Genomic DNA, 16,146 nt, shown 5'->3' on the forward strand with positions numbered 1-16,146 from the left:
ACTGGAGAGGATCTGCAAGGAGGAATGGCAGAGGATCCCCAAATCCAGGTGTGAAAGACTTGTTGCATCTTTCCCAAAAAGACTCCTGGCTGTATTAGATCAAAAGGGGGCTTCTACTAAATACTGAGCAAAGGGTCTGAATACTTAGGACCATGTGATATTTCAGTTTTTCTTTTTTAATAAATCTGCAACAATGTCAACAATTCTGTGTTTTTCTGTCAGTATGGGGTGCTATGTGTACATTCACGAGGAAGAAGAATGAACCTAAATGATTTTAGCAAATGGCTGCAATAAAACAAAGAGTGAAAAATTTAAGGGGGTCTGAATACTTTCCGTACCCACTGTATATGTCCCATAGTTGAGAAACACCTATAGTTTAGTTAGGCACCGCACTTATCAGGAGGTGCCTTGATGTGGCAGTGTCACTGATGCATGCAATACTTCCAACTAAAGCCTCTGTTTTTACCTAAATGGTTGAAACATCCTGGTGCCAGAAAACACCAAGATTTGATGCCAATGGGCCAAAGCACCCACGTGCATGTAGCCCTATAGAACCCTCAAGGTGTATTTTTATAAATTTACATCAATGAATGAAAAGCAAATATACATATTTGGCATTTGTTCACAATATTTAGGTTACATTAGGTTACTAGATCGGATAGATCGATAGACACATCTGTATTGTGGTCATTCGTAGAAAAAATGGAGAGCGGGAGAGACACAGGAGAACCCTATATAGTGTTGTTTCTCTGTTTTCCATTGCCACAAACAGGAAAATAATGAAATAATTATTAATTACTTACATCTGGATAGGTTGCAGTAAACCATGAAAATTGTATACAACCTGTCATCAAGCATGTGGAGACCATCTCTGTCTCCATGCAGATCTTTCTTTTGGTGAATGGTCATAATGCATAGGGAGAACCAGACCTTAGTCCCTCTGGATGGGCTGTATCAGGAGTGGTTGGTAGGATAGGAGATGTGTAATAAAAGGTCACAAAACGTGTATTTTCCACAGGTGCCTGTCATTGCTTGATATTACGTATGGAGCAGACAATTAAAAAGATCTTGTGTACAAGTTATAATCTATTTTATTGTTTTAGTTAGGTTAAAACACCTTGTAATGTATTTTGTGGCTACTTGCTACTTCTTCGGGAAAGGTGTGTCACATATAATTCATTCTAGATAAAGCTGTCAATGGTGAGAAGAGTAACTATGAAAAGTGTTATATGGTGTTATATGGTGTTTTAGTTATTATCTATAATTTACTAAAGTGTTGAAAATACATATAGGTTCTTGAAAAAAATGGTACAGCATAGATTTGTTAGCATGTATTCTCACAATAAAAAATGAGAAACAAGAGGAAGGGTATGAAGCAGAGGGATTGCACTGAATATAGGATGTTTCACATGGGACCAAAATCATTTTTTTTTTTTTTTTTTAATCAAATTATAGGGCAAGTTTTCATTTTAATACAGGAAAACAACCACAAGACATTCAATTACCAGCACAGGTAGCCTAGGTATTAGGCCACATATGAGGCACACCTGTAGGCCCATGTTTTAGAGGTTTTCACAGTTATCATTGAGTTTTTTTTTCATATTATATGGTGTTTTATTGTAATTCCAACAATCAAATAGATTTCTTGAATATCCGCGCTCTCAAAGATTAGCAGCCAGCATTAACCACAATGTGATAAAAAACTATAGACAAAAAATGCAGCGCTCATAGAATAACATATGGTGTAAATGAATATATGAAAGTCCACTTCAAGCTGACGAAATGAGTTGTAAAGTCCACCGACAACACCCTTAACGTGTGACAATCCATCTATGAAATCACAGGGACAGTGAAGACCTCCACCACACACAAAGTAGCCTGCTGGCCTCTTACCAGATGGGTATGACCACCGCTCTCACAATGGTCACACACCGCTCTCACAATGATCATACAACTCATTTCGACAGCTTGAAGTGGACTTTCATATATTCATTTACACCATATGTTATTCTATGAGCGCTGCATTTTTTGTCTATAATCAAATAGATTTAACCATAGAGATAAGGTCTCTTTATTTGTCTGCTCCTTATACAAATTCCTCCAACACTGGGTGACTTTGCAACACAAGCATTTTTGGGGTGTTTTTAAGAACATCAGATAGATAGATAGATAGATAGATAGATAGATAGATAGATAGATAGATAGATAGATAGATAGATAGATAGATAGATATAACAAACCCCCCCCCCTTTTTTTTTTTAAGTTACAGAGCCTTTCCTGGAAACGATTATATTCGCAGTATTGAAAATAAAAAAGCAACTAGTATGAGTAACAGTAGGTGGCGATAGCGCTCCAGCTGCTTGCCTAAAAAGAGCCTTGAGATTCTCTGGCAGTTCTGTGCGGCCGGCATAGCCAGGATTCATCGTGATAAATATTCCCACTGATGGCTTCAATGTGATGTTTTCTCCGAGGAATAGAAATCTGTCAGGTGGAGAGGGACAAGCCATGAAATGCGTTCCTGGCAAAAGATTACATTTTGATTTGATGTAAGTTATCATTTCTGGATAGAAGCGCGACTTGCCTCTTTTTCTTGTTGCGAATGGCATCTTGAATACTTTTCACTTGTACGGCAACCACTGACAGAACTTCCACTGCAATTCTGTTAAATTCATCAAAGCATCCCCAGGCTCCTGTCTGCGCCAGACCTTTATAAATATTTCCTACAGACTACAAGACAAATTACGATGAGGCCACAGTGTGAGAAGGAATGTTTTAGGAAGCGCAGATTGTGAATTTGCCATTTCACTTACTTTATAATCCATCTGTTCAGAGCAGTTGAATACATATACCATCACCCCAAGCGCCCGCCCTAAGTCTTTAGTGGTTTCGGTTTTGCCTGTTCCAGCTGGGCCTGCAGGAGCTCCACTCATAGTCAGGTGGAGAGACTGGGTCAGAGTTATGTAACACCTAACAAGAAGCAAGGAAACCAAGGATTAGGGACTGTGTCAAACTCATACATAAGAGATCTCAGTTTATAGCAGGCACCAAAATAGTTGTCAGACATCAGATATGGTTACAAATTACATTTACATGGCATGCGTTTTGAGCCATGGAATATCAATCAGATAATTTATGAAAAATGGCCTCACTTGTTAGAACTATATTGTAGAATAGATTTTTATTAATGTGAAAAGCCAACTCTACTATATAAAAATACTGTTTAAAGTGAATTGAATCCGCTCACTGGGTCTATGCGATCTGTTATTAGAGCGTTAGAAATAACCAGGAGAGCTGAAATCCAAGACAGTGTGGTGTATATGCCATTGTAGCATAATCCTCAGCTGACTCAGTTATTTTCTTACCCTGACCCAATCATTTGGATGAGATAAGGAATCAAGACAGTGGGTTCGGTATTTGGTAATGGGGTGCTGTTGATATTTGAGGTACTTAAACCCCGATACCGGCTTCCTAACTCGCACCTATTTTGCTAACTCCAGTTTAGGCACACTTTTTCTGCCCCATTTGGATCTTCCAGCTTGGAGTGTGAGGGTTAGTGATCTGGAATCCTTACTTAAAGATAAAGACCTTGCTAAATCTATCCCTTATCAACTATTTAAAACAAGTATTCATAGATTTAACCCAAGTTTTGGTCTCTTGTCGCACTGCATGGTTGTCAGACTTTCCACAGCTTGATAGTGATGACTGGCATGACGTATAGAGCTCTACCTTTTCTAGGCTGCTGTCAGCATGGGATCATCTGATACAATTTAAGTTTCTCCATAGAATTTATTACACTCTCCAGCTAAACTTGCAATAATTTTTCCCACACATCTCTTGAACATTTGGTGCTGTGCTGCCCCTGGGGTGGATCTTCTGCACATTTTCTGCCATTTCACACCCATTAAACAGTTCTGGTCAAAGGTTATGGATTGTGTTCAGTTGGTTACAATGATTAACATTACACCTTCTATAGCAGTTTGTTTATTGGGCCTGGTAGAGCCGTCAGCACCCAAAAAAGTGATCTGTATGCTACACACCCTGCTGTTTTATGCACGTAAAATATTAATTCTCTCATGGAAGAAACTGGTGGTCCCTACCATCATGGCCTGAAAGGCATTGGTAAATATTGTCTTACCATTGTACAAAGCTACATATCTCAGTACAGGGGTACAATCTAAATTTGAAAAGGTGCGGGGTGGTTGGATTAATGATATTTCTACAGTGACTTAAATTAATTGGAGATTTTTTGCATTTAAAATAAAGTTAGTGCAAAAAAAAAAAGAGAGAGCTATGTGAAGCGATGAAACGCCCATCACACCGCCCCCTACTGCCAGCTCACTGCAGCTAAAATAGTTAGCTGCCACATGTTAAACCTCCGCAGTTTAGTGTGCAGGAGCTGTCCATTGCTGAGTAAATGGGCTCTTAAAGTGCATCTGAAGGCAAAACCAAATAGTTTTTGTTTACCCTTGGATGAAGTGAGGAAGTTTAGACAACTACAGGTCCCCTCAGTTTGAAGAGATTTCCTCTAACTTTCTTTTGTGTCTCTATTTTAGGAAGTGAAGTTTTAACTATTCCATCTACTATAAAAACTAAAAAAAAGTGGGCTTTAGATGCACCAAAAAGGCTGCAGCCTAAAATATTTTCATGTATGCAGCATAGTGCATTATTAGGAAACTGTCAGACTGTCATTTAAATAAATAGCGTATGAGGTTAGCAAAGAAGGACGTTGTTAGAATTGGACATCTGATATAATGTCCATTAAATAATGATATCCTTTGCATGTGCCTACCTTCTTTGCCTGGCCAGGATATAGCACAATATAGTAGTGAGAACAGTTTATTCACTAAGGTGTAGAACAGTAATCCAAAGCCAGCAACCAAAATTCACCTTCACCTTCTGGCTACAGCAATCTGATATTAGACTGGCAGCTGGGAATGACTGCACTTTGTCAATCATTATTACTATTTGCTTTGATTTATTGAATAATGCTGGCCATACACAGAATTTCGGCCGTTTGCAGACTGAACGATCATTCGTTGTTCGAAAGCAAATTGTCCACTAACTGATAGAATAAACTTGTTTATATGATCGTTTCCATGTTTGTAGTGATCATTCGATAACAATAAAATCATATAAGACAGAATATTCTTTTAGTTTCGATTATACCATACAAGTATACACTTTAGTTGAAACGGTAAAAGTTTTTGTTTCAGCTCCAACGACATTAGCCGGGCCCATGGTCGAAATCGGCGGTAAAGTTGGGTTCACTATACAATACATTGACTCACCTGTCAGTCAGAGGTGTAATGACCAGCCTGGGTGTATTTCCTAAGTACTCATATGAATACTGGAACTGAGCATCACATATGTTGGCAAAACAGTGCTTCATTTTGTCATCCCAGCGATGCCTCAGCTGAGACAACCAAGCAAAATCTTGAACGTTGTTTACCTGGGAGGAAATAAGTTGCAATTACTACAAGATGCCATCACTACAAAAGAGCTAAAATATGAACAAAACTGCCATCTTCAGTGGTAGCAAACATTAAATTAAACCTAGTAGGAAAGTTAACCTGCATTCTACTTACAGTCGCAGGCCTAATAATAATATGATCCAGATGAACCTAAATTTGTGATCTAGAAATGCTTCTCAGACAGGTTGAGAAGATGTCCTAAAATTGGTAGGGACTCTATCAAACCTATGTGCATGCAGTTAATAAGATTTCCGTGGTACAGATACACTAAAGAGGGCACTCAAGACACTCATTACGTGTTATTTTCTGAACCTTACCAGCCACTCTGAGGGAGAGCTTAGGACTTGTATCCCTCTACACAGCACATGCATGGTATATGTTGTAGAAGAAGCTGTCAGTGAGGGCAGTTGTACCAAGCAATGCATCTGATCAGCACCTCTGATGGCGGATGGGCCTGAGCAAGAATGGGCTTGTTGTTTAGCAAGTTAGGCTCCTTCCCTCGGGCCACAGAAAAAATGTTTCCAGGATTCTTCAAAAGAAAAACCCAGGAAGCCCCTAGGTATTAGAAGGGAGAATAGGGGCACCGCATCCCACCGTAATTCAAAATGCCAAATAATTTTTATAACGTTGACTTTTGAGGTGCCCCAGAAAAATCACCACATATAACACAGTTCAAATATAGGGGAATGTACACCCCCTCCCCCCAAGCTTTATTAATATGTTATAAAAGTCAAATATAACATTATTGAAAGGACATAAAAACTGATCAGCACAGAATAATGCTCTCTGCTGGGTATATCACCAACCCGTATTATTGTTCAGCATTCAGTCCACACACAATGCAACAAAGTCCCCTTGTTAGAACAAACTAGCTTTACTGCTTCACTAAAAATCCTCAATGTGTTTCACAGGATCAATGATCTGCCTCCTCCCTCCTTTGCATGGTTCCTTGACCATGCAAAGAGGCTACATACTGTGCATTATTGTTTGGAAAAAGGAAAAAAGAAAAGATACCAAAAAAGAAGAGCAATTTGGGGTTCTGGGTGGTGGAAAGTTTGAGCCCCTTGTCCAGCCCTTGCGTTGCGGTTGGCCTATATGTTTTTACCCAATGTACGTAAGGTATTCTGCAAAAATCTTTTTGGAATCATTACACATTATACACAACCGGTAGAATATTAATACTTATTTTGGTATCTTTTCTTTTTTCCTTTACATATAAATATACAGCTATAGCACAGTGTAGGACCTCTTTGCATGCCCTCTTGAGGAAGCAGGCTATTGATCCTGCGAAACAAGTTGCGGGATCTTAAGTGAAGCAGCAAAGCTAATTTATTATAACAAGGGGACTTTTCAACATTGTGTGTGGACTGAAAGCTAAACAATAATAAAATGGGTTGATGATATACCCAGCAGAAAGTATTAATCTGTGCAGATGAGTTTTTATGTTCTTTTAACAATGTTATATTATTTTTTTATAATGTATTAATAAAACTTTGGATACGTGTGCATTCCCCTATATTTTAACTGTGTTACGGTATCTCATAAAAGTGAGTACTCTCCTCACATTTTTGTAAATATTTTATTATATCTTTTCATGTGACAAAACTGAAGAAATGACACTTTGCTACAATGTAAAGTAGTGAGTGTACAGCTTGTATAACATTGTAAAGTTGCTGTCCCCTCAAAATAACAACACACAGCCATTAATGTCCAAACCGCTGGCAACAAAAGTGAGTACACCCCTAAGTGGCAATGTCCAAATTGGGCCCAATTAACCATTTTCCCTCCCCGATGTCATGTGACTCGTTAGTTTTACAAGTTCTCAGGTATGAATGGGGAGCAGGTGTGGTAAATTTGGTGTTACCGCTCTCACTCTCTCATACTGGTCACTGGAAGTTCAACATGGCACCTCATGGCAAGGAAATTTCTAAGTATCTGAAAAAAAGAATTGTCGCTCTATGTAAAGATTGCCTAGGCTATAAGATCGCCAAGACCCTGAAACTGAGCTGCAGCATGGTGTCCAAGATCATACAGCGTTTTACCAGGACAGGTTCCACTCAGAACAGGCCTCATCATGGTCGACCAAAGAAGTCGAGTGCAGAGGCTCAGCGTCATAGCCAGAGGTTGTCTTTGGGAAATATATGTATGAGTGCTGCCAGCATTGCTGCAGAGGTTGAAGGGGGTGGGGGACAGCCTGTCAATGCTCAGACCATACACCGCTAACTGCATCAAATTGATCTGCATGGCTGTCGTCCCACAAAAAAGCCCCCAAACAGTTTGTTGAAGACAAGCAGACTAAGGACATGGCTTACTGGAACCATGTCCTGTGGTCTGACGAGACCAAGATAAACGTATTTGGTTTAGATGGTGTCAAGCGTGTGTAGCGGCAACCAGGTGAGGAGTACAAAGACAAGTGTGTCTTGCCTACAGTCAAGCATGGTGGTGGGAGTGTCATGGTCTGGGGCTGCATGAGTGCTACTGGCACTGGGGAGCTACAGTTCATTGAGGGAACCATCAATGCCAACATGTACTGTGACATACTGAAGCCGAGCATGATCCCCTCCACTGGGCCCCAGGGCAGTATTCCAACATGATACCAACCCCAAACACACCTCCAGGACTACCACTGCCTTGATAAAGAAGCTGAGGGTAAAATGTGATGGGCTGGCCAAGCATGTCTTCAGACCTAAACCTTATTGAGCATCTGTGGGGCATCCTCAAACGGAAGGTGGAGGAGCACAAGGTCTCTAACATCCACCAGCTCCGTGATGTTCTCATGGAGGAGTGGAAGAGGACTCCAGTGGCAACCTGTGAAGCTCTGGTGAACTCCATGCCCAAGAGGGTTAAGGCGGTGCTGGAAAATAATTGGTGGCCACACAAAATATTGACACTTTGGGCCAAATTTGGACATTTTGACTTAGGGGTGTACTCACTTTTGTTTAGACATTAATGGCTGTGTGTTGAGTTATTTTGAGGGGACAGCAAATTTACACTGTTATACAAGCTGTACACTCACTATTTTACATTGCAGCAAAGTGTCATTTCTTCAGTGTTGTCATATGAAAAGATAAAATAAAATATTTACAAAAATTTGAGCGGTGTACTCACTTTTGTGAGATACTGTATATGTGATGATCTTTCTGGGGCAACTTAAAAGTCTAGGTTATAAACATTATTTGGTATTTTCAAGATTCCTGTTTAAAAAAAATAAAAAAGTAGAAGGTGAGCTACCTTCCTGCTTACATTTTTACAACAGGTTGGGTTTTCATAGAACAAAAGCCAAGCCCAAAGACAAGATCCCTAGGTTCACTCATCCCTATTCCCCTTAGATACCTGCCCATATTTTCTTTCATTCATACATTTAGTAGCTATAAATGATGCCATGATATACAACATTTTTTTTTCATTACGAGTATCTGTGACTGATAAAACGGCATCTGAGAGCTGGCATGTTTAACATTTGTAAGACTTGAAAACTACATTAAATAATTAAAACGTTGAATTAATAAAAAGGAGGGGTATGAATCATTTTTTCATTTAGGGAAGTCCTACAACATCCCTCTCACCCTCCACAAAAAGGATATTTCCTATTGTCAGCACTGTAATTTTTTGGAAGCTGGTATATGCATGGCAAAAGCTACAGAAATACAAAGTCCAGCCATTGTTAATATAACGAGATTAGTTTGTATGACATTGATGTAACCTGGCAGCCAAGGAGAGAGGACTAGAATGCACATACGTGAACAATGACTGCTTTACTGTACTAGTCAGTGGGGACCCTAGATGTCGCTTAGTGAGCATGTGTACTGTGTGGCCGTTGCATTCAAAATGACTGAGCCAGCAGAGCAATGAATTTGCATTATGTACATCAGCCTTCAAAATTTCCACTTGCCTGCTCACATTAGGCAAATGTAAATAAGCAGAGGGCGAGTGTGGAGCCACATCATGGGGGGGGGGGGCTAGTAGTGGACGAGGTGGGGACAAGGGTGTACGTTATCTAAGCTGGGACAATCCATTTGGCTGCGGAAGGTGCATGTCACAGCCCAATCCGCTCTCTGCCCTGGACCAGAGTGAGGGGAGCAAGGACAGCAGAGCAGGTGAGGCTGGAGGTGGTATGTGCGGTGATGGGGGAGCCAGAGGTGATCAGGTGATGTTACCTATCACATGAGCAGATACCCAACCTGATCCCAGCACAATGCCTTGGGGGCATAGAGGGGAACAGTACTGGGCACTGCCAGCCTATGTCATTAATACTATATAGGCAGGCACTGCAAGGCCTATTATATTTATACAGGGCACTGCCAACCCTTTATATATACTATACTGGGCACTGCCAACCTGTCATATATACTATACTGGGCACTGCCAACCTTTTAGATATGTTATACTAGGCGCTGTCAACCAGTTATATGTTATACTGGGCATTGCCAGCCTGTTCATAAATATACACAGTATACAGGGGCACTGCTTGTCTGTCATATATATTCTACATTGGCCACTGCCAGCCTATTTATATATACTGTTCTTGGTACTGCAAGCCATGTATAAATATATATATATATATATATATATATATATATATATATACATACTTTATATACTGCATTGTGTAAAAAGGTTGTTTGATACAGATTATCTGATCCTCCCCTTCTTCCACTGTCCCCAATCCATCTCCTGATAAAACAGAGCCTTGGGAGCACTCTGAACGTGCTCAGTTTGGTGTGTATTGCTAGAGAGTTTTTTTTTTTTTTTTCTTGGAAGGGTGCATGTGATCAGCGCAGGGCCGATCAGCACTGTCCAGGCAGAGGGTTGGGGGTCCTACAGACTCATAGTCAGATAGTCAGGCAGTCAGAGTGGAATAAAAACCCCTCCTACAAGGTTTAACCAGACACTGATAGAAATCACAAGACTGCTATTTACTGCTAATGAGAAACGTTATTTATCAGTTTATATTTACTAAAGTAGTTGCATTTCCATGTCCTGTGTACTGTGGGAGACCAGATATAATGAATGCAGGTTCCTGAGTTTAGTAACACTTTAAGGCCTGGCTAGTAGCTCAGGGCTTGAAATTTTGAGTCCTGATGGTACAATGTTTACATAGTAACATAGTAACATAGTGGTTAAGGTTGAATAACGACAATAGTCCATCCAGTTCAACCTGTGTAGGTGTGTGTGGACGTATTCATTTCCCATACCCCTGAATGTTTTTATCCTTGAGATGTATGTCCAAGAGTCTTTTAAAAGTAGCCATACTCCTCGCAGTAACTACCATTTGTGGTAGAGAATTCCACAGTCTTGTAGCCCTTACTGTAATAGAACCCCCTGCGTAGTCTGAGGTTAAATCGCTTCTCCTCTAATCGCATTGTATGTCCTCATGTCTTCATACATTCTTTGCGACTGAATCGTTTTTTCTCTATGTTGATATCACCATTGAGGTATTTATAAATTGCTATCATGTCCCCTCTCAGGCGTCTCTTCTCCAGGGAGAATAAATCAAGCGCTTGTATATTTCTTGTACAGTATTTTGTATCTTCTTCAATAAATGTCTCTATTTTTCATAATACATGACTGTATACTTTACAGACATCATCGTATATCAGAAGGTATTTTTAGTTTTTTTTTTATTTCTTATGGTTCCTTTAAGTTCATATTGACAATGTTATTCCCAGATTAACACTATAAAAATGATAACTAGAAAATGTAGACTGCAGAATTTCACACCTTTCATTTATTTTCCTTAAAACCTGCATTTAACAGTTCCAGAAAAACAAACACGGGACACATGGAAGAAGTAATATTTTACCTTGTTCAAAATTAGCTTAGCAACCACATCTCTGGCATGCACATCAATGGTACATATGGTCATGATCTTCTGTCTGTCTCCAGCTGAGAGTTCTCCAAGCAACATGGTGATCAGTGCATTCAACTGGCTAATCTGAAAGACAAGAGTGTATATGGACAAACTATATACACTGCATTTTATTATGACATCATCACAATGGAGCTGTCCATGGTCTGAACAAAGAAAAAGTGCAGTGGACAGGACTGGCAGCGTATGATTAGCTATACTAAGTGATCATAGTTGTAGCAGTAGTGTTAAATACTAGGTATTAGTACTAGGTTACAAACTATGCTAGGGATTTCTTAAAATCTGAATGTAGTTATGAGTTTTTTTTTTTTGCTAAGTGTGGGATCCTTGTAGGAGCAGAAAACCACTATAGCAGTCACCACTATTACAGTAATCGCCATTATCTTAGTGGCTGCCCTGCTGCATAGTGAACTTAGGTTGTTGTTTGCTTGCCATAGGCACCATTCACAGAATGCCTTGCATTTTTCCCAGTGAATTCAAGGTATTCTCTGATTGGTCAAGATGGAGTCGGGGTGATGACATGATGATATGACTACGCTCAAACAGAGAATGTTTTACATTCATTGAGAAAACCCAAGGCATTTTGTGAATTGCACCCATGCTGAGTAGGTCATCTCTCCTGTGTTTACTATGTAGCTGGGCAGCTGCTTAGCATTGGACCTGGAAAAGAGTGGCAATCACTAGGATAGCGGTGACTGCTACAATGAATCTCCTCTTTTACAGCAGTCCCACAGGTATGGAATATGTCTACGCCAGGGCCGTCTTTATTATTGATTGGACCCTGGGCAAACATTTTGTTGGGCCCCCCCCCGGAATACACTTATCAACTATTTTTAGGCAGCATGGGCTGAAGGGGCAGTTGCTTTGGGCCCCACAACATTGACTGGGCCCGGGGCAGCTGCCCCTTTTGCCCTGCGTTAAAGACAGCCCTGTGTCTACCTAAGCCCAGTACACATGGGTCAAAAATCAGCCGGTTCAGCAGGAAATGACTTTCGTTCTGACTGTACAGCTGTCTGTTCAACAGAAGCTGGTCTAACAACTGGCTTTTGTCGAACGGGCATGCTGGAAAACAAACATTCGATCAGCACTCATAGTGTAATCTGGCAGGGTGGGTGGGGAGGTGTCCCCTATCAGAATGCAATAAAACAGCAGGAGAGATACAACATTGCTTGTATTGGTGCAGAGATCTGTCCTTTTTTTTCCATTCACCTGCTGGTTGAATAAAAAAAAAAACTATGTGTGTGTGTACCCAGCTTTTTATTGGTCCAAGCTGTACCAATGTAACTATTGCCATACCTGGAACTCAGCTTTAAAATTAACGCAAACATCTAAAGATAGAGTTGAAATGCATATATGGGGGCTGGTTTTCTTGCTAAAGGATTTGTATTTCTGTCCATCCATTTCTGAGTTTTACACAGCCCACACATGCACAGATACAGCACAGCCAGGGGGTTGACACCACTTACAGTTAGGGCCCATTCACATTAAAATAGAGTGCAGGAAACCCACATTCTGTGTGTATTTCCCACACTGTGTTCAAAATGCACTGCAGTTGCAATCTGCAGTGAGTGTCATTGTTAACAATATCGCAGATGCAGGTTGCAAACGTGGTGCATAAATCACACAGGAATGCATAGCGTATTTCTGCTGTGAACCAGCCCTTAGGGAATACAGGGGCTTCCTCTCTCCACCCCCAGACTTCTGACAGGGCAGTGAAAAAGTAGCAACATGATAAGAAGGTCACCTCACTGCTTACTCTTTTCTTTTTCGTGTCCCTTGCATACAGCATACCAGATGGCTTTCTGTGCTCACTCTCCCTTTTCCAGTCTAAGTGCTACTGTATAGGGGAATACAACAGGCTGATACCAAAACAGGTTCAGGTTCTTACTCTATTAGGGTTTTAAAAAATACAGTTAATTGGTAATTAATGAATACAGAGCTACATTATTTAGTCTCACTATTTTTTATGATGATGGTTGATGATGTCATGGCATGATGTGCTTCTGCCTAGGACCACCCCTCTGTAACGTTTTACCCAATACAGGCTTGGTCACAGAGATCAAATTATTGGTTTATTAACTACAGTATAATAAAAATAAACTTTAAATTAAAATATTACTAATATGGACAATTAACACATACATAGATTAAAATCTGAGCTCTTTATATGTGGTCACTACTTTACTTCAGCATGTCAAAATTAAGCAGGGCCTGAACCAGGAAAACAGATTAGTTCTACTGAATTGAACACAGTATTTTCTGAGCCAAAGCAGTGGATTCTCTGCCGCCTTTTATGAAATAAAATACACATTTTCCAGAGACCTTGTAATCTTTGCTAAGGCTTTAAGTAGCACGAGAGAGCTCAGTAACTCTCAGCGCAGCAATATATTTAATAGCAAAGGTACTTTTCTACTCAAAATAATATGATTTGGTAATACTGGTATGTAAGCTACTAATTCATATGAAGTGTGAATTTTACTTAGCAGACTAGACATGTGCAGAACAAAAGAAATTTGTTTAGTTTTGGATAGATTAGTTATGTTACTGATTTTGTTTCGTTAATTTGTGTCGGAATTAGTTTAGTTTAGTAATTTTGTAACAAATTCTATATTTTTAGAACCATTCGAATTCGGATTGGTAAAAAATTATCGACCGATTTGATTTCTGTGTGAAGAATAGCTAGTTTTTAAAAAGTAGGCCGGGTACGCATTTTCAGGAAAACCCCATGCCAAAATTTAAAAAAAACAGCCTGGCCCCTCCCCCAAAATCCACGCCGGACCCTTATCTGAGCAAGCCAGAAAAGGGTGGGGGTGGGGGGGGGGGGTGAGCAAGTGCCTCCAGAACCTTGCTAGGCCACATGCCCTCAACATAGGCGGAAAGAGTACTAAGGAGCAGGAGGAGCTCTGCCCCCCCAAAGCACCTTGTTCTAATGTTGATGGGGACAAAGGCCTCTTCCCCACAACTCTATCCTGGTGGTTGTGGGGGTGATTTATCAGAATCTGGAAGTGCTCTTTAACAAGGGGACCCCTAGACACAAGCACCCCCCATGTGAATAAGTATGGGTACATAGTGTAAAAAGAAAAAACACAACAGTCCTTTATTAAAAAAATATATGTCCCCCAAAGTAGATCCAACGTCAATTACAATGCCCGCTGCTACCGCCCACCCCAAAAAAAAAACAGTTCTGCGCTTGATGAAAACTCCACCGTCTGACAGTTTGAAAAGGAGCGGGCCAGAGATGTCATTGACCCCAACATGGGGACCCTCCCCCAAAGCAACCTCCCATGTTAAGGGCACGTTGCCTGGTGTGGCATGGAGGAGTCGCTCGCTCTCTTGCTCCCAACCCCTTTTTGGCATGCAGGGCTGCATGCTTGGAGAAGGGTCTGGATTTTGGGGGGATCCCACAGCAACTTTTTTTTTAAGTTTTGGCATTGGGTTCCCCTTAAAATCTATACCCAACCCGAAGGGCTTAAAATCTATACCCAACCCGAAGGGCTTAAAATCTATACCCAACCCGAAGGGCTTAAAATCTATACCCAACCCGCCGCTGGGACCACCCCTACTTGAAAGCCGATCGCCCGCCGTTTTTAAAAATACCGGGGTTATGGCTATGGATGGTATTTAGCGTCAAAGTAGCGACGTACATCTGCGGCAGGCGGTTGGTAAGTGGTTAAGCTGCCTGTCATGCAATTGAACTGTATACACCACGTATATTTTTTTAGATTATCCCTCTTTACAGTCAATGCCTTAATTGTACGAGCTAGACCTCACTATTTTTTTTTTTTTTACATCGGTACATCGGAGCCACAGCAGCATAAAATCTCATGGTAAAAGCAGAAAAAATACATACCTGTCTTTTGTTGTAATCCTTAAGGGCACTTTCAAAACCCTCTTCTAGTCTATCAAAAGCAATTCCTACATCAATGGTCCACCAGATCTGGGAACTAGTCAGGGCCACCTGAGCTGGATAGTCAAATATCCACTGGTCTCTGGGCTTCTCCTCATACCCCGCAACAGCCTCTGTGATATGGTGGCGCACAGTTTCACACATCGTGTCCTCCACATTCTTCAGCCAGTGTTCCACCTGTGGTATCCAAAGGCAGGGTTATAGCAAATCCATCACAAGCACAATCGCCGTTTAGCAAGGCAGATTACAATAATCATAATTTAAGAGCTCTGGATCTGGATTTGTGTAAAAATACTCCATGACCAGTGCAGCCCCACTGTTTATAGGACAGCACTGATCTCGGAGTGTGGCCACATGCACACTGGAAGTTTTTTCTGCTGCTCCTAGCGGGCGTTTGGTGTTTTTTTTTTTGTTCCCGCCTCAACTGCATGTTAGCCTTGGTATCCATGCATGCACAGGCGCTTAGAGGAGATTAGAGGCACAGGGGATTTAGAGGCAGAAAAAAAAACAAAAAAACACAGCCAGTGCATCCAGGAGCAGCAGAGTTTTGGCATAAAAAATGCTTGACGGGCCTAAACGCGCCTAAGCATTAATTTATTTCAATGGCCAGAATAAATTATTTTTCTGGCTAATGAAATGTAATAACACATTACAAAAGTTTACAAGCATCAAGGGTTTTTTTTATTTTTTTTGCCAAAACTCTGCTGCCAGGAGAAAAGGAATCTAGAGGAGTTAGCACAAGCCCTTTTATGCACTGTGGTGGTTAAAAATATAACTACACAGAAGATACAAAGTTCATTCAGTTTGTAGACTTTTAGAGCCGGTTCACACTGCCGCGACCATAAGTCGCCCCATGTCGGAGCGACTTTTTACCGCGATTTTACGGCGACTTCAGAGCG

The 16,146-nt window shown here is 40.8% G+C and overlaps 1 protein-coding gene across 1 annotated transcript in view; it reads right to left on the reverse strand.

Moving 5' to 3' along the window:
* DNAH11 (dynein axonemal heavy chain 11) overlaps positions 1-16,146 on the reverse strand; it is a 420,238-nt gene that overhangs the window by 251,827 nt on the left and 152,265 nt on the right. Inside the window, exons 31-36 of the mRNA XM_082257534.1 lie at positions 15,191-15,424; positions 11,275-11,406; positions 5,289-5,449; positions 2,811-2,967; positions 2,582-2,727; positions 2,365-2,481 (exon numbers count right to left, since the gene is read on the reverse strand). Of these exons, the coding sequence (XP_082113660.1) occupies positions 2,365-2,481; positions 2,582-2,727; positions 2,811-2,967; positions 5,289-5,449; positions 11,275-11,406; positions 15,191-15,424 (947 nt within the window). The remainder of the gene's footprint in view (positions 1-2,364; positions 2,482-2,581; positions 2,728-2,810; positions 2,968-5,288; positions 5,450-11,274; positions 11,407-15,190; positions 15,425-16,146) is intronic.

Source organism: Pelophylax lessonae (genome assembly GCF_965119305.1).
Source record: "Pelophylax lessonae genome assembly, chromosome: 5".
NCBI classification, from domain to species: Eukaryota; Metazoa; Chordata; class Amphibia; order Anura; family Ranidae; genus Pelophylax; species Pelophylax lessonae.